Source organism: Vitis riparia, chromosome 2, assembly GCF_004353265.1.
Source record: "Vitis riparia cultivar Riparia Gloire de Montpellier isolate 1030 chromosome 2, EGFV_Vit.rip_1.0, whole genome shotgun sequence".
NCBI classification, from domain to species: Eukaryota; Viridiplantae; Streptophyta; class Magnoliopsida; order Vitales; family Vitaceae; genus Vitis; species Vitis riparia.
This window is the reverse complement of record NC_048432.1, coordinates 16108905-16128832: the sequence shown is the minus strand read 5'-3', so window position 1 is coordinate 16128832 and position 19928 is coordinate 16108905. Positions and strand designations below refer to the sequence as shown.

Below are 19928 nucleotides of genomic sequence, written 5' to 3'. Positions count from 1 at the left end.
ATTAGCATGTAATAATTAGTGTAAATGTTTTCCATATATATCGCCCTTTTTTGTGCAAACTGGCCCTCTGAGTCACAAAATTACATGAATTGTCAAAGGCTTGAGCTTACTAACAACAAACACCACCCCATACCTAACCAATATACTGCTTTCCCGAGGTGAAGCAAACTAAGATGATAACTTTTATTATCAATTGAAATCCAACTATTCTCTACGCTTGGCATGCAGCTTGACATGTGTGTCGTTGAGCAGACCATGTTTGTGCTTGTTGAATTCATCGTGCTTTTCTTGACCATGTTTCTCTGGTAACTCCCTTTCCTTTCTGCACCTGCGCTGCCCAATACCGTCATCCTCCCTTCTGTCTGAGTAGAGTTGATGCATAATACTTGAATTCTTACTTCTCCCTTGTTTGTGCTTGTTTTTGTGAACATGGTGCAGATAATAATAATAATCAGAGTCCTGTAATGAATGCTTATGCCTGCGCTTGTCATGAATGCTTCTTCGCTTACTTTGAGCATCATGCCTGTAGTGCCTTGCTTCCTGCTTATGATGTTTGAGATGAATATGGGGGTTGTCAACATCAATTCTATGGCGCCGAGTGTCTCCAATACTCTGATTGTCAGCCCAAAAACGATCCTCCCACCAGTCATATAGAGGATCAAAGAGTCCTTTTTGATGTAAAAGCCAGAGCAGCACAAGCACTGCAATCCAAAGTAAACTGTATCATCCATTTCTTACAAATCACCCACTCTTATGAGTAAATTTCCAGCTAAAATCAGATTACCTGTTGGGAAAATTGCCAGAAGTAGACCAAACATCACCATCCAACTCATACATATGTACTGTATATGGCAGCTAAAATCAAAAAATCTTGAGCATTTCCTTCTGCTCACAAGCAGAACCATAGGAATATCATTAACTGCACATCAAAACTAAGGGGGGAAAAATAAAAGAAACAGACAGACAGATGGGGAAAGAATAGTATCATGAAGACTATAAATAATTATATTTGTCCTGCCATGGAGTCATATGCTGCTCTTCACATCTAGGGTGCTACAATAACATAAACATTTATATCAATACAACAATTGTAACATTTTCCATCTGGACACGATTAAATATCTTGTTTTGATAGTACATCATGAAACATGGGCAGAGCAAAGCTTTTGCAAGTCCATAAATATGGAAGCAAACTTTGAAACAAACAGAGTACCAAATGCCAAGAACCAATATCTGTGTTTGTGTGGCAAAGAAAACCATTCTTAATGCTTGCAAAATTATAGATTTCCAATAAGAAGATTTTGAGTACATAGGCAGCTGTGATCATAAGGCTCATCCCATCCTTATTCACAGGGTTAGATATTTATAGATTCGAATAATCAAATAGTAAATTAACATAAAAACACTTATATGCATGGAAGGCAAATAATAACTTGCTAAAAGAAACCCCTATCTTGTCTAATCATATCAAATCCCCCAGCCCTATCTCTCTATATCATTTACATATAGGTTATCCCTTCCAAAACCAATAATTTACAAATTCAAGAGGTTTTATCACATTAAAGTGTAGATATCAGATCCAACTTCTTTAAGATTTATTATATGGTCATCAAGTTTAAGGAATGCAAAAGGACAGAACAGAAGATATGAACACACCTAACATTCCATCCATAAAATTCACCTGCTACTGCCTATTGATTGGAAATATATGTTTAACTCAACCTAGGACAAGTGCAGTAAATAAATTGAGGACATCTGAAATATTCTTTTTGTTTCCATAAACCAACAGAAATTTGGTTTGTTCTCTATTGAATTCTATGCATATCGAAATGATTTTATTCCAAATTTCTAAATCTGCATCATTCCCAGCTTATTGAAGACAAAAATAAAAGAAGAAGAAAATTAGGATTTTTCGTCATATATGATCTTTCAACCTAGGTTTCAATAAAGGAACCAAATGGGTTCATCTTTTTTTCTCAACTACCACCTTTTAGGGTTTGATTTAAGTGAACAGTGGCACACAGATTCTGGAGAGTGACTCCTGGTTTCAAGATTGTAAAATGTTTCTTCTGAAAACTCCAAAAAAATGAAAAGGTCTTTTTTTTTTTTTTTTTTTTTTGTTCCCGCTTTAGGTTTAAAAAATATTCCCACAAAACTATAATCTAGGCAAGTGACAACATAGAATCATTATAAGAATTCACACAATATGCACTCACATGTGAACAGTTAAAATACATTATATAAAAGTTTAGTTGAAAGCCAAAGATGTAACAGAGCACTTCTATATTGAACTGAGAAAATATATGACTCATGAGTACAAACTACAAAATGGTGCTTGATGTGAATGACTTTTCAAAGTGGAGTGCCTTGTTGAATACTGGAAACAATAAAGACATCACAATCAACAAACCTTCAAAATAAGTAGCAACCCATGTCATTGTAAATCTTGAAAGAGCACCCAAATTTTGAAAATAATCTAGAACTTCTGAATATTTCTGTAGCAAAATTCATTCTAGAAACTGTACCTGCAAGTTTTTCCAGTGATGAAGTCTACAAAACCATCCCAAAATTTGTTCCATATGCTTTCAATAGACTCGAAGAAACCATTTATACTGGTCTTTGGTGGTTGAAAAGGAGTAGTCTGTAATAACTCATAAATTTAAGTGATTTAATCAAAAACAAAGATCAAATTGTTAAAAAACTACACAAATACACAAGCATGATTTACATTGCCTACAATTTGGATTAAATAATTCTCAAAACAGAAGAATGAAGTCTTTAGAGGTCCAAAGCAAACAAATCGATCTAAGATAAATTTGATACCCCAACAGAATTTCACATAAAGAAGTGAGGCAAATAGCATATTTCTTTCACAACCTAAACAGAAAGATATTATAATCTTCTGCCTAAGAGTAGTTCACATTGTGACAAAACTAAACTCAGCTAGCGTTCCACATGTCAGTCAAAAGGATAGTTTGTTAATCCTCTGATTGGCCCCATGTATCTTTCAATAATTAAGAGATACAGGTATGACCCTCAATTATGACGCCTAAAGCATTTTTTTTCAAAACAATTGAACCAAGGGTAACATTTTGAATTCAACATCCCGGGTACATCCACTTTTATGTTTTGATCTGCATAATGAATACAGTTCTTGCTGCTAAAACCCAATAGACAAGACTGGAATTTGGATTGCAGGTTTTCCTTATGGTCAATGCTTTTCCATCCACTGTAGCTTTAACAGATCCAGCTGATTTTTCTTTTCTCTTGTCCCTTCTGTGTTTATTAGAGATCACATGCGGTCAACTTAAACAATGAAAGGTTGGCTGTTTGTTCGTGAGAATTCAAGACATCCTTCATGAGTCACTTGTCATGATCCACTCCTGAAGGTTCTGGTCCGTGATACACCGCTTGTTGTTTCCATGATCAAATTATGTATCCAGAGATAGTGTGCCAGCACATTCAATTGTGTCTTCAAGATTCCATGCATTGTCAACATTGGAAATTTGGAATTGTCCTTGATCATGCTCAACTACCTGATCTATTACCTAATCTCAAGCTTTGTATACACAATGAAATCTAATTTTAGAAAACAAGGGAAAAAAAGGTATGTCAAAGGACTACATTTCCATCTGGTAACTTCCAGCTACATACAACTCAATTAGACAAACTTCTTTTCATGTATTTTAAAGGGGAAAGTTTGTCTTCTTTCTGAAACACAAAGGTACTTTTCTAAGAATAGTTACATGTATAATCAACTGCATGTTGTTGCCTTGATCCATTTCATGTTTTCCATTAGAAGAACGTTTTATTTACTTTAGTTTATTTTAATTTTAAATTTTTGATACTACCTCCATTTCTAGCCCAAACAACTGCATATATATTTTTTGTATATCCACCTCATGAATGAAGAAATGCAAGATAAAAGCATCTACCACCAAACCTGTGATCCATTATCAAAAACCGTAGCTGTAGTGGTGAATTGGCACTCAGCTCTATCAACTTCAGAATAATCTGAGTCCTTTAGAATAGCTGCATTCAAGCAAATTTTTTTACTGAAATTCAATACTCTTTGACATCAGTGTTTATCAATTCATGAAGCATCCAAAAGTGGCATACAGACATAGCATTTTATCTCACCTGAACATACATACTTTGCAGCCTGATCAGTTGTTGGATAAAGTTTAAAAGAACGAATTATATTTTCATTTGGTTTCATTATGAAGAATTGTTCCTGCAACAGTACCAATTTCATAAACAGAATCCTTCATGAGTCCAAAATCACAATGACATTATGGGTCTATACATAAAGGTGAAAAAACAGTTACCTCCATGAGGGTGACACCTCTCGAGCAATCAAACTGCAAGATTAAAAGTTGATCACAGCAGACCCTCAAAACAACTTTACAACTATGTGACCAATATTTACACACTAATAGATACACAATTAAACAAAATTGCAAGAGTCTCAATAAACTTTGCATATACTTTTATTTAATTTTGGTCTATATAAATCTCTGTATTAAGATATTGACACCAGTAAAATTCTTATACATTGTAGGTATCTTGGTACTTTTCTAGGATGCCATACTCTGTAACCAATAAACATGTATCCCTGATTGTTTCCCCTTGGGCGAGTAGAAAAAACAATAAACAGACATCTCTTTAAGGTTATTCTAGAAAGAGACTGATTTTTTCCCCCTTGTTGCAGTAGTCAAAACCACATTAAATATTAAACCAGCCCTACAATACACAAAGTTGCAGAATATTACATTAAGCCAGTCCATTTGCAGTTAATTCACATTAACAGACATGCCTTCTATACAACAATTTAGTAGTTCCATAAATAAATGGAGTATTTAGCTCAATATCTCACCAGAGTTGAAAGCATGAATCAAAATCTACTCAAATGAAATAACCACCATTGAGACAAGATGTACGCCCATTAACCAAAATGTCAAACAATGGCATGGAAAAGGCTAATAATTCCCAATAAAGAGAAAGGGAACAAAATATAGCACTGAATCCTCCCTAACATAAAGTGCCTCTACAAACTACAGGTGCATACTAAAAAATAATTGCTTCACAGTTCATGTGGGAAAACTTCAATTGACAAGAAACATACAAACTATTCGTCAGCATAGTTTATACTGTAACATGTAGGTGTCATCATGAAGCATGCCTTGGAAAAGTTCAAGTAGGATACCGTTAAGCTATATGATGCTTCCACTTTACCAACATTCTTAGTTGTGATTGTAGCAGTCCCAAATTGAGTAAGGGCCTCAAATGTTGGGATAGTGACACTCAAGATTTTCCCAGGACTCCTACAAGAAGATGGAAACATCAAGCTCACTTGTCCATAACAAAGGGATTCTGCTAAGATATTGAAAGAAACAGAAAAAACATGATTCCAACCTTCTCAATGTTTTATGTGATTTCTAAAATAAATAAGTTCACATATACCTTGTCTACCCAAACTAGATTGTAAGAATCTAGCCAGTGTTAATACGTAGTTCCCTCCCCAGGGTGGAATGATTTCAACTCTTAACCATATAGATCAGACAGAAGACGACCAAGGTGAAAGTTGGAATTACAGATTATGGTATAACTTAAAAATATTCTTTAAATCGAATCTATCTTAATCTTAATTGTTAGGACATAGTACTGTGCATGGTAGCACACCACCTAAACATTCATAACAAAAATAATTTAAATACAACTACATACTACATAAAAATAGTGAAAAGGAGAAAAGATATTGTTCTTATATTATGTTTCAAGTTGGTAACCAAGAATTTTCTACAACTCTTGTTTCTGCTTAAGATCAACTCAAAAATTTCCAATTCTAACAAAGTACAAGAACGAATAGAACATCTGGATCACCCGCATATGCATAAAATAATAATTTGGAGTGAACTTCATGTCTGGATGGTTTATACCACTCTTGCCATATTAACACAGCCATATAATACAAGAAAGGATTAGCACAATTGGGTATTGGGGCATGACAGTAAGCCCCTATAAAAAAGGTTTAATACTAAAATAAAATTTCAAGTGGACAAGATGTGAAATTGATAATTCTGTTTTGGTGCTTATTCAACAAAAATCAGATTTCTTCAGAAACAAATTCTTGGTGATATGTCATATAAGACCAACAATTATAAGCAATCCATAGAGAATAAGATGAGTGTTGTTGCTAAAAGTTGAAAACCAACAGCAGGTGCTCACTAAATTTATCCCAATCAGACATTACAAAGGAATTACAATCAACCTCTGATATACATATTCTATATCATCAGCACTTAGTTCAATCAACAGGTTTGTATTAAGAACCTCGGTGATTCCTATGGAGAATGACCGTGTCCCAGCATTCTGCATGAAATAGCAAGTGGTTTAAAATCCAAATAGTAAATCAATATAGATATGAAATCCAAATATCCTGAAACATAACTGGATGCTGGTTTATCCTTTCAAACCTTCCCTCCACACCATATAATGGCAACTGATGCCTATTGATTCGGTTTTGGTCTGCCTGTCAGAAATAAAGTAGCTTCTTCTAAGTTCAAAACAACAATTAATACAAACAATGAACACATAGTGACATTCAAAGGTTGATATTCACAATCTCTGAAAGCTTCATTCTAAAATTCATAATAGTAACTATTTCAGCTTCTAAGTTAAGGATGTGATTGAACTGATATTGCTAGTGAAAGGAGTTTGCATATTAACAGAAAAGGAGATGAATACTCATTATAGTTTACAAAAACCTGTACAGAGAACAACAAATCAAGTCCGTTTATCAATGCTCATGTCCATGTTTGTGAGTAGAATGACATAGTCCAAATAATTAAATTTGGCAATACTAAAAGATAACCAATAAATCTGAACAAGCAGCCTAAAAATGTAAATACCATCCATAAGTTTAAAAGAGAAATTCACCTCATATGGACATATAGCAATACACAGAAACAAAAAATCATATAAAAGAAAAAAGCTAATCAGAGAAATATAATCACTGTAATTGCTAGTTAGAATTTGATATACTAACTTCCTGGAAATTCCACAACTGGTTATGCAAGCAATTCCAAAATGGGGAAGAACAGAAGTTTGGCTGCCCGTTGAAAGCCTCATAACTGACACCAATTTTATTACATTCAAGACCATCTAAGGTAAATCTCACTCTCTCGAGCAGCATCCACATAGAAAAATTGACCCCCAAATTTTGTGGTTGACCTGGGCCACCCTTCAATAGGAGAAGAAGGAAACTCTCAGCAAAAAACAACCAAGAACATAAAGAAAATAACTCAATCTTCCATCATATGCACTGGAAAATTAATATCTACAAGTTCTCAGAATATCAACTAGTAGATCACCTAAAAAATTGTAAGAAACATTAGGCAAAAGAAAAAACATAAAGTTCGGGATAAAAGCATCATGCATATAAAAGGTGGTCAGCATCATGTTGAGTTGATGGGGAATTGGAATATAGTATCCCACCAGTAGGTACATTGATAAAGTACAATTGTTTTTCTGACAGATTAAGAAATAAGCCATGGTTTTTATTCAGTTTTATCGTTGGGAATATTTGAATTAATTCCCATAATTTCTGTAAATATAAATCTCATATAGCTGTCACAGTGTAAAATAGTTGCATTCCCAGAAATTTTCTTGTAATTAGCATAGGATAGTTTTATTTCCTTATTTGGTTGTGATTGGGTCAAGTATTGTATATAATCTTACTGATTCGGAAAATCAATAGAGATCATTTTTCATCCTTTTCTTCATGGTATCAGATAGGGTTGATGCCTGATTTTTATATTTTTTCATCCTTGGCTTGCATTGCCAAGAGAAGTTCTTTTTGTCTGGCCTTTATTGCCAAAAATTTCTATTTCTATTGTCAATAATCTCTTAAAAACACTTATATTTTTCCATCCTTTTGTTATATCTGTACTTGTTTCATCCCTTTTCCTGCAGTCCCTCACCTAACCACCTAAAATGTCAGAAACATCTGAAACCATTACCTCCGCCAATCCCAAAGCAAACTAAGATTCAATTTTTAATGGAAGTCCTACACTCCAAATAATTTCCTTGAAATTGAATGGCTCAAACTTCATGGACTGGTCTCAATCTACCAAGGTATTTCTGAAAAGCAAGGGGAAATTGGGCACTACATCATCATTGAGTATAGAGGATCCCAGGTTCCAGGCATGAGAGGCAGAAAATTCAATGGTGATGTCCTGGTTGCTTTACCCAATGCAACTAGAAATCAGTAAGATCTATCTCTTACCACTGCAAAGGACATTTTGGAGGCAGTCACTCATACTTAAAGAAAGATATAGCAGCCCAGTAATATGAACTAAAGTGGAAGATTGTCTCTACCAAGCAAGGTTCTAAGACTGTCACTGAGTATGACAATACTCATAAAAGGGCTTTGGCTGGCATTGGATTCTTTACCAAGATGTGGAGACAGAATTAGCAACTGATATGAAGAGACTGAAAGATATGATTGAAATGGCCTCAATCCAAAATATGATCTAGTTTGTTGTCACATTTTGGGCAAGGAACCTTTTTGATTGGGGAAAGCCTCTTAGAGTATATTTAAAAAAGGGAAGGAAAGGAATACGTAAACTTTAAGTTACTCAGTATTAGTTGGAATTAAATTAGGATTAGTATTTATCAAAGTTAAATTAGGAGTAGCGAATTATTAGAATCATAATAGGGAATTAGAATAGAATAGAATTTGGATTTCTTAGAGAAGCCTATAAATAAGGCTAAATGACGTAAACCCATACAAAGTTATTATATGATATTATTGCCTTTTGTATAGTTTGCAATTCTCAATGGTAGACTCCATTGATTTTCTTCTAGGTGAGATTCTTAGAGGACCTTATAGAGACTCTAAGATTTCTATCTCTTCTTCTTCTTATCCTCTTTCTCTATATTTTTTATTTTTATTTTTTTGCTACCATAAACTTTATCCCTTGTTCCTCTCCTTAAACCTTAAAAAGATAAAACCCCTATCCCACCAACCTAATAGTAGACATCCATCCTAGGGTTGTCCTACATCAAGTCTTCCATCTATAAGAGAGGTATTTGCTTATGTTCGAGGAGAAGAAGGCTGAAAGAGTGTGAGGCTTGGCAAATCAGAATACCCAACACTCGAGAATTTTGCTCTGGTAGCCATTGAATCTGGTTTTTAGGGGGGAAATTATAGACGAGGGAAAGAGACCTGTGGATAAAGACAAGCTATGGCGTGACTATTGTCACAAGTAAGGACATACTCAGGACATGTGCTGGAAACATAATGGAAAGCCACAATTTGGGAAAAAAATTTCCCAACAGGAGCTGGCAGAAAAGGAGGAAACCAAATGACCAAGCCTAGGCAGACCTATCAAACAGCAATGTTGGAAGACCCCCAAGAAACCTTTAATTAGAAAGACTCATTTGGAGAGGTTATAAAAGCTAAACTAACCTGAGAATCAAGCTACAAGATCCACACCAATTTAAGGTTATTGTTCTGTGACTCGATCAGGTACTATCTGCTTTGAATACCACTAAAGACTATTATTACAACACCTGCATCATTGATTCAGTACCAGACCATATGAATAGTTTTTCCGGATTGTTTTCCACATGTTCAGATTGTTATGGAAAACGAAAAATCAATATTGCTGATGGGCCATTTTCATCCATAGATGGTCAAAGAACAGTCTAGATAACCCCCACTTTGCTCCTAAAATCTGTTCTTCATGTTCCCTGTCATATAATCTTTTGTCTATAGGAAAACTCACTAAAGACCTACATTGTTCAGTTGTATTTACATCTTATTGTTGCATCTTTCAAGGACTATGACGGGGAAGATGATTGGGCATGCTATATTGAAAGACAGGTTATGTACTCTACCTGAATACCAGTTGGAATACTAGCGGTGTAAGGCCTCAAGACTTAGTTTCTGCCTCCTCTCCAAATGCGGACCAAATTTTGATTGCACTGCTTTCACTTGGGTTTATCTCATGATCCAAAAATGAAGTCTCATCAATTTTTCCTATCTTTCACAATCTTATGCACACTCGATTTGGGGCCAAAATACACAAACTTAAATCTGACAATGGAAAAGGATATTTCAATCAAGACCTGATCACTTATCTTCAAAATAAGGTATTGTTCATCAATCATCCTATGTTAATACAACTTAACAAAATGGGTTTTCCAAAAGAAAAAATAGACACTTATTAGAGGTTGTTCAGCCACTTTTTTTCCAAATGGAGTCCAAAAACCTATTGGGGGAAGCTATTCTAACAGCTACCTATCTAATGCCTTCTCGAGTCCTTTAGTTCAAATCTCCTATGAATAAACTTGCTGCCTTTTTCCAAAATTTTCAAGGGATTAAAAATCTGACTCCAAAGATATTTGGATATGTCTCCTATGTTCACATACACAACCATTTGAGGGGAAAACTTAATGCTAGAGTACTTAGGTGTGTCTTCTTGGGGTACTACTCCACACAAAAAGGATACAAATGTTATGTTATCATCCTCCTGCAAGAAAAAATACATAGCAATAGATTGTTATATTTGTAGAAAATAAACCTTATTTTGGGGGGCACCTACCTTCAAGGGGAGACTAAAAATATGGAAAATAGGTGGTGGAAATTTGATTTGCAGCAACTTCCAAATTCGAGTGTCACAACATTCTCAACTAATGTTCTCCCTAGTCAATCAAATCTAAGTGCTACACCTAAAAATCCTTTACCAAGTGCATCTAGTAAAAAAGAGCCTTCATTGGACTTGTTGCCTTCTGAAAATTCACCTATAGAACCTACAGAAGTTCCAAACTCTCCAAGTTCTATAGAGACTGAAAACAAGAGGCTTAAGCCTCCTAGTTTCAATGTGTATTCTAGAAAGAAACAACCCTTTACTACTTTGCATACTCCAATTGAGAACCTAAAACCATGCCTTTATAACTCAATTGCCCAGCCATGAACTTCCTTCAATTGACCAGCCATGCATGCTCCACTAAAGTCCCATGTAAAGGCCATGTATAGTATTATCAGGTATCTCAAGGCAGCGTAATGTTACAGAAAAATGGCGACAGAAAGTTAGAAGCCTACACTAATGCAAACTGGAGAGGTTCTATAATAGATAGACAATCAACAACAAGATATTGTGCATTTCTAGGAGGAAACCTTGTCACTTGGAGGAGTAAGAAACAATCAGTTGTTGCTCGGTCAAGCACACAAGAAAGTTTAGAGTTATGGATTAAGGCATTTTTGAGTTACTTTGGCTCAAAATAATACTCGAGATCTTAAGATTAAAGATAAAAGAGCCTCCAATGTTGCATTGTGACAACAAAGCAGTCATAAATACAGCTCACAATCCAGTCCACCATGATTGAACAAAACATACGGCGGAGGTGGATCAACACTTGATCAAAGAAGTTGGACACCAGTCAAGTGTGCACACTATATGTCCCATGAACCAAGCAATGGGCCAATGTGCTTACCAAAGGTTTACTAAGCCTAATTCCATCAAATCTTAAACAAGATGGGGATGCAAAACACCTTTGCACCACTTGAGGGGCAGAATTGGGAAAATTTTATTAGTTCATAACTTAAGTAAATATGATCTCATATAGCTGTCACATGCGTACAATAACTATATTCTCATAAATTTGCTTGTAATTAGAATAGGATAGTTATATTTCCTTATTTGGTTGTGATTGGGTCAACTATTGTACTAATTCAAAAAAGTAATAGCGACCATTTTTTTCATGCTTTTCTCTATTTATAAATAGCTCAAGAATATCTAAAGTTTTATGATATTATTTTTAACCCACCATTTGCCAGTATGCAAACTCCTAGTAGGGATCACATTGTTCAAATAGAACTACACCAACAAAACTATTTTGCTTGCCTAAGTCAATAGCACAACCTAGGTCATTTAAGTCCAGGCTAAGCAAATCTTCTTTCCCATTCTATTCTAAGCATATGTTGTTAACCATGAAAATACATGGGAACATGCATTTTCATGCTATATAGATCCTGGCAACTAATAAGCACAATACATCAGGATAATTCTTTGTGAAGCAAACAGAAATACATTTTTCTTGTTGAGCATCAAAACAATACAACTTGGAAATCTAATCCCTTATGCATACCACCCACCAGACTGACTGCAACATAGTGCATGTTTGGCTCAAACTGCTGACCTCCTACACTAAGTTCTCTTGTTATGGATGTCAAAAATCCATATAAAAAATGCCAAAGGAGTGTTGTCCACATAGATAAAAAGTATATGAGCTACACCCAGCTCAAAGAACAAAAGAACAATAAGAATAATAGAAAAGTCAATAACCTCCTAGCATATCAGTGAAGTTAAAAAAGGCTCAACCAGCCTCCCAGGAATTAGATTATGGAGAAGACCCAAATTTCTCCTACTTCCAGATTTGACAATATTATGCTTTTTATTGATTACAAGACCGCCATACATTGTCTTAATAAACATTTCTACCAGTTCATTTGTGGTTTGCCATGAAGCAATGCAAGAACTGCTTTCTTGGTCTCAAGGAAGAAAACATTTTTCAACCCAAGAATTTGAAAGGAAAACCTCAATATAAAGAATCATTGTTTAATATATGGATGTCTTACAAAATAATGTGTTTGTGAGTATGAATTCTTGTCATATTTTTGAAAGTCAAAGAAGTTTTATTTTAGATTTTTTTTTCTTGTGCTACAACTTAACAAGTAAAACTACATCTATACAATGGTTGAATAGATTTAAATGTTATTTCAAACTCTAACTTGTGTTGTGTAACTCGTTCTCTTCAATGTAGATATTGTCCACTCTAGCCTAAGGGCCCTCGCAACTTTAAAATGCGTTTACATATTTAAGGAATACACACACATCCTCTTGTATAAATACTGTCTACTCTAAGTCTTAGCACCCTTGCTGCTTTAAAACAAGTTTACACAGTTAAGATGAGCCTACTTCACACAAAGTGTCAAGAACTTCTATCCCTAACCAATATATGATATCACATGTTGTCTTTTAAAATTCAAAATGTGGTCCAGGATGCATGTCATGTAAAAAGCATATCAAAGTAAACCATAGAAATCAAATTAACCATTTCATGAACTAAACATTTAAACTCATTCCACCTTAGTTCAAATATAAACCTAATTGAAGCAAGTTTAACCAAAAAAGAAAAATGAAAACTGAGAGGTTATTAGTATTTTGCTGCTGGATACTTGAGTTAATTCATACCCACCAAGACAATTTGTAACTTGCTCATTATCGTTAAATCAGCAAAGCAAGCATACCTGCCTTGGAGTGACGAGATAGAAATCCTCAAATGATGGAATGTTCGTATATCCAGCAAAATCCCCAATAAGATTAACTTTTAGAAAATTGTCATTGGACATTACTGTTCTATTTTCAGGACCTACAATGACTTCCTGTTAGCAAAAGAACAGAAAAAAAAAAGTCCAAAAATGAGAAGGGAGATTTTATCCAGTATCATGTTGTAAGTTTTTCTTATGATGTCAAATCATGAGAAAGAAGATTTTTTTTCCAAGGCAAGAAATCATAATATCTAAAAATAAATAAGAAATGAGCAATTTCAAAGCAAAATTATAACTTCTATTAGAAGACAAGTGCAGTAAATTGAAATATAAACCCTTGGCAACCAATATATCTGTGCTACTACATAGAGACAAGAGGTTTCTCCTGAATTCACAATTCCTTTCCTATAATTCCTTGCAAGAGCTTTTTGGTAAAGTTCAATTAAGGAAAAAAAAGTTTCAGATGATGTGAAAAGTGACAAGTAGGTCGAATAAGTGAGATAACTGAATGAGAGAAAGGAGACTTAGGTGGCTATGAAACATGGGCGCATGCAACCTTAGTGTAGATATAATACAATGATATTGAGAAACAACATACCGAAATTTTTGATCCTGTTTTCACCTCAATGTGAATGCTAAACCCCAATGATCGTTGTCCAATACCAAAAACATGGAACCTAAGAAGAAACACGAATGCTCATGGTATTACTAAGACACAAAAGTTGAGAGAAAAGAGGAGAAAGACATCAATCAACAAGAATATGATAAGTTTTAATTAAAATGTTCATATAATCTACACTTACAGAATTTAATGGCAGTGATTTTTTTCTATTTATTTTTAATGAATTTTATGAAAGTGAAGAAAATGAACAACAAGTCATAAACTCTCCAACTCATAAAGCAGATCAGTAAAATAAGACAAAATTATTCCAAAAAAATCTTGTAATAAATCATTTTCCTCAAAAAATTTCTATTTTTATTTTATTTTGATCAGCCTTCTAAAATCATTAGGTTTATATTCATCAAATTCTGAGAAGTTGTGGAACTTCAACAAATGTGAACAGAGACATGTTCATAACCCAACCCAATTCCAGAAAAGAAAAAAAAAGAAAAAAGAAAGAACAACAACTAGGCAACTTTCAGAGGAAAATTTACCATAGGATAGAGAATCATATCCATAAGATAATTTCAAACTACCTTTCAAATGATACCTACCGCATGCTAATTTTTATAGATTGGAGAAGGATTAACCAAGCAAAACAGAGTCGAGAAGGTAATGGGAAAAATCATACCAATCACCTGGAAATCGGAGACAATGTGCAGTATTGGCCTTTCCTTTCATCAACTTGTCAACTGATAGAAAGAAAGAAAAATGACAATCAAAAACCAAAAACCTTAAGCTGCATCCTGCATGTAAAATTGGTCAAAGGTGTCAGAGCACTTACAAAAGTTTCCACATGATGAAGGCACCCGTCGGTGGGTCCCACAAGGACAACAGATGGGCTATGCAGCAAGAACAAGGAAAAAAAACAGGAGTGGAACACACAAAATGGTTAGAAACAATGTATAGATTTTGCAAGGCTCTTGTTAGCAGGTTATGGATAAACAATAAAATGTACCAGTAAAATCGGTAAACTAGTATTAAAAGAAAAATTAGATGAATGATGATTGCAACAGGAAATAAGACCAACCTGACAGCAATATTACCTGAGTATGCTCAATAATATGACCATTTTCATCTTGCAACCTATGAAACAGATACAAAAAGTCAAATCACTCAAACTCAAATACATACACATACATAATATAGTCCTCCGGTTTCTTCTTTTCCAGCTAACAAGACATTTTCTTTCCTCCTTCCACTTCCTCTTGCTTCTTCCTTTTTCTTCTTCTTCTTAGTCAACACAAATATTTGCTTTCCCCCTTCTCCTTCTTATTCATTTGACACGAAGTGTCTTTTCCTCCTCCTCCTGGTTCCTCTCTCTCTCTCTCTCTCTCTCTCTCTCTCTCTCTCTCTCTATACACACACACACACACACACAGATATATATATACATACATATTGTAGATGCATTTGAGTCAGATACATTTCTGTGGTTGTTGCCACTGGTATGCTGTCGATTAATGGAAAATTCTTCTTTCTTAAATGTGACAAGATGTTTGGAATGTTGTCTTATATACATATTGTAGAAGGAAAGATAGGATATTAAAAAAAATATATATATATCTTCTATCATTTTGGAATTTGAGGATATTTTAAGAATCTTACACTTTAATAATCATTTCAAATCTACAGCCTGCCTTCCTGAAGAATATTGAAGCTAACGAAAGCTAGCAGAAGACAACCTAATGATTATTTCCATGGTCATGTGAGATCCCATGTACACCATAGTAGAGGTCATCAGAGCAGTTATCAAATATCCCTTTTTTTTTAAAACCACAAACCAAAATTTATATGAAGTGAACTCTTAAATGGTTACCTACTAAACACTAACATCTTCTGTGTCAGCTGAGAAGGCAAAGTCATTCCCTCATAAACCATCCATGTCAGACTGCAAGGTTTCTGCATAACCTCTTTGCTTATGCTTTTGTTAACAAACCCAGAAAATTGACATTTAATAGCTGACAGCTGTATTACACTACTTAAGCCACAAGAAAATTTTCTGAAGACTTGTACTACGAAGTGATGTACATAAAAGACCCCTTGTTTGCCAACTTAGAGGAATAGTTGGTTCACACAGTTGCTAAGTGACAACAAAAATGAGGTTTGTTTAGAGAAAACTAAAGATGGTTGGCATTAATCTAGACAGGGAATGCGATAGTAACAAACCATTTTCGTTCTGTTAGGTATGCTTTCTAGCACCATTTCTGAGGGCTATACTCTATAGGCAAGTCTAGATTATCATGGAGACTAGGATTTTTAGGTGAAGTTTCTTTACCTACCACAAGTTCAATGATTTGGACATGCTCAAGTTCAGACACTGGTTCTTTCTTCCTGAATAGACCTTGTGCAGCAATGTAAGATCATCGCCCTCCTTCTCCTGCTCAGTGGGTGGTAAGGACTCCAACTGGGGTATGGTTACTTCCTCAAAATAAGGTACAATGATGGGAAAACTTGGTTGAGAACTTTCTAGCAACTCAAACCTTCTAGGATCAGGAGCACTAACTCCACCATTGTTGTTCAGCTTGGAATCTGCAAAGGCCCAACCATCTTAAGAATTATTTCCAAGCATCACATTCATCCGTCTTTCTTCTCTTATAATTGAGAAAAAATCTCTTGATGAGGGCAAGGGCTCTTCTCCAAAAACCTAAACTCTTACCTAATCTAATTCCATGTCAAGCACAACCAAAAATTCAAATATCCTCTTCCTCTTAAAGAACTTTTGTAATGTGGCAACATCTTTACTACACTACATTTTAAGATTTTAATAGTGATCTAACTCAAGCCCAAAGCTCTTCATGGCAGTATAGTACTCAGTTCCTGATAAGGTACCTAGTTTTGTGGTGAGAAACATGCAAGTCCTACTTATCTCTAGTTGCATGGAGTTCCATAGCTAAGACATGATCATCAAATCTTCTACATCCTAAGATTTGAATCTGGGGTCATCATTGCTTGATTTCAATCCAACAAGATGGCTCAATTTCCCATTCCCCTTGATTGAAGTCTTGACCAACTATAACCATTCAAGATAATCACACTCGTTCAGTTTGACAACAACTATTAAAGAAGTTTGGTGTTATGGTTGCGATTTAAGCAGAGGATAAGGAGATGGTTTTGGTGAAGGACTATTTTTATGGCTTTCTCTCTAGTTGGCAATGATCGTCGAACTGTAAGATTTTTTCTCAATAATGAAGGCTAGAAAAGGTTTTCAGAGAATTAGAGTCATAGTTCTAATACCAGGAAGAAGAATGATAAATTCTTTTTCATAATCTGTGGAATTACAAGAGTATATGCTTAGACCCTATACAAACAAAACAAAAAGGAAATAAAAGAATACACAATCAGGAAACTAACTACAATCAAGCAACCCTCAGGGAGAAAGCACAGGGTCAATGAACAACAGAAAAAGGAACCAAATACGTCATAAATATACACAAAATATCTCACATAACTTATGAGATTTTGTCAATTTCCCCCATAGAAAACATTCCCTAACTACTAACCAGATTCTTCAATAGAATATTCAAAGCAGTCTTTGTGAAGAATCAAAAGAGAGATTAAGAGAACAAATCAAGCTCTATCTTTAAAACAATTCAGAAAAAGAAAAACAAGAGATACATGCCTCTCGCATATCTTCACAACTTTTGCACTAGCATCTGGCTCACATTTGCGTGTCTTAACAAAATATTCTTGTGGTTTATAAGGAACATCCTGTCCAGTGAAACATCAAACTAATATGTTAAAGGACATAAAAAATTTTAAAAATAGAGTTGAAAAGTTTTAATTTGTTTTCCTTTTATATAGGTAGGTACACTAGAAGCAAGAAAACTAGCAAAAAAGAGCATCATTTTTTTTTTTTTGAGCAGGCCTTTGAAGAAACCGAAAAGTTCTGATTCATAAAATAATAACCTAATGACTCCATAAATTTGATTTGTTATTCATAAGCATACCAATATAAATGCTCTCTAATTTAACAATCACATTCTTTTACAATAGAAAGCAGGGACCACTAGTGCCAGTGGAAATGAATCCAAACAAAAAACAGTAACTAGGCCAGATCATAAATGTAACCACTTTCCAGGACAACATATTAATAGGATACCAAGATGATTGTTTACATACTCGTATATATGTTATCTCATATACCGCATACGCAGCCGACTTATTGACTGTTATTGTGGGTGGTACCCGCAAAGTTTGCATCTTGTGGGTTGAATTCTCCTCTACCTCCACTACTTCTGCAACAATGGAAGCCTCCCCACCACTCTGGAGAGCAGTAAAACAAATCATATCACAAACAGAAGCGAGGGCAATAGATAGAAACTGGCTGATTGTACTCATCCTATATAGCCTAACATGGGTTAGCACCATCCTGTCAATTTCAAAGCATCCTGTCCATCATTTCTATGAGTTTTATACAGAAATCAGCCATTAACACTAAATTAAGGAGCAATACCATAGAGGAAAACTTATTCAGAAAGTCCACTTGGTCTAACATGGGAAACCACCTTGCCTTTAATATCTAAGCAAAAATAAACACCATTGTTAGTAATGGAAAATTGGCAACATAGCCATAGCCCTCATGCATTGCTCTGTCTGGATAAACCAATCCAAAGAACACTACTTCATAAAAGACACTTGAGAGAGATGGTTAAGAATTCCAGCATTATGCCCAATACTGTAAACTCTCCCATCTTTCAAGTAGTAGGATGTAGCAATTTAGACATTGTGTCAAAGAAAAACGCGAATACATGTATAAGTATGAATGAGCTTGACAGAGTATTTAGATATTGTTCCGAAATCGCATGGATAAATACAAGACTAGTCACCATATTGGTCTTTAAAAACTTAAAAAAACCAAAACAAAACAAAAGGTGCTTCTGTATCTATGCTATCACAGCAATTCAAAACAACTATTAAACATCTCATCATATCACTTTTAACAAAAATAAATGAATCGATAAAATGGTAATCTCAAATCACAACTCTTTCACTGCTCTGATAAGATAACTGATAAACATGATTATAATTTAGAAATATTTGGAAAAACATACTATAGGACATCACCGGGATTTCTACCAAACGAAACTCAAATTGAATTTAATGAAAAGAGGAAGATAGGCTCACCGATCCGCTAGGAACCGCCATGTCTAAAATGATCTTCTTGGTGCAATTGAGGTTGTCAGACTCTGAAACCTTCTCACATTTTTCGAGTTTAGATTTCGAAAGAATCTGGACCCCGTAAACTGAACCGCCATTGATGCTGAGAAAAATGATGGTGATGATCAGTGCGAGGGGCCTTCTTCTGGTTCTCGGCTTTTGGTCTTTCATTGGCGGAGAAACGCTGTGATTGTGATCAGTTCAAACTGCGAGAAGGATTTTGAGTGCGGTTTTGGCGGGGTTGAACGTGGAAGTTATTTAACTGCCAATAGTGTTCCTTTCCTTTTTTTTCTCTTTTTCTTTTTTACCCTTTTTTTTTCTTTGGGTTTTGAAATGAAGTTAGGTTGCATTTGGTTGCTGAGAAAATCGCGGTAAAAACCCACAAGAGGTTGAGTATGTTTTCATTTCCCTTCGTCTGTTCCTCGCAGCCACCAAACGAGGCTTTAGGGATTCACTCTCGTGTGAAGCCACGGGGTAAATACCGCCAAAATGGAAATCATAGACCGACGTCGTTTTATCTGTTTTTCCACAACAGGATTCCAACGACGGCGTGTATTGAACCCAGTAAGTATTAACGTATAACGATTAATGAGTTCCGAGCCATCAAATCCAATGACCAAAGCAAATCGAGCACGAAGATTTTATGGTCATCCAACCATACTTATCAAAAACTGAACGGTGAACCAACCTATTAATGATAGAAAATTTGAATTAAACAGATTCTAACATAAAAAAAAAACTCATCAAATATTAAAAAAAATTATAAAT

General features: G+C 34.9%; 1 protein-coding gene across 2 annotated transcripts; it reads right to left on the bottom strand.

Moving 5' to 3' along the window:
• Positions 1 to 7: 7 nt before the first annotated feature.
• On the bottom strand, positions 8 to 19736 carry LOC117931032 (protein HAPLESS 2). 2 transcript variants are annotated; one of them, XM_034851880.1, is made up of 19 exons: positions 19128 to 19736; positions 18457 to 18522; positions 18123 to 18266; positions 17623 to 17711; positions 15047 to 15086; positions 14785 to 14842; positions 14632 to 14692; positions 13938 to 14016; positions 13319 to 13453; positions 7049 to 7243; positions 6452 to 6532; positions 6272 to 6372; positions 5207 to 5324; positions 4329 to 4361; positions 4141 to 4234; positions 3944 to 4032; positions 2526 to 2641; positions 785 to 885; positions 8 to 701 (listed from the first exon to the last, which is right to left on the bottom strand). In XM_034851880.1, exons 1-19 carry the CDS (start codon positions 19329 to 19331, stop codon positions 205 to 207), a joined length of 2301 nt encoding a protein of 766 aa, XP_034707771.1. In that variant the 5' UTR covers positions 19332 to 19736; the 3' UTR covers positions 8 to 204. The 2 variants fall into 2 exon arrangements, with proteins under 2 accessions (XP_034707771.1, XP_034707779.1); XM_034851888.1 differs by lacking the exon at positions 18457 to 18522.
• Positions 19737 to 19928: the final 192 nt, after the last annotated feature.

Excerpts from the sequence above, each read along its gene's own strand:
- LOC117931032 (XM_034851880.1), bottom strand. The coding sequence starts at position 19,331 with ATGAAAGACCAAAAGCCGAGAACCAGAAGAAGGCCCCTCGCACTGATC. Across the intron at positions 18,523-19,127 it reads TGGCGGTTCCTAGCGGATCG|ATATTAAAGGCAAGGTGGTT; the intron begins GTGAGCCTATCT and ends ATTTTTGCTTAG. Across the intron at positions 5,325-6,271 it reads ATAGAATATGTATATCAGAG|GAGTCCTGGGAAAATCTTGA; the intron begins GTTGATTGTAAT and ends ATCTTCTTGTAG.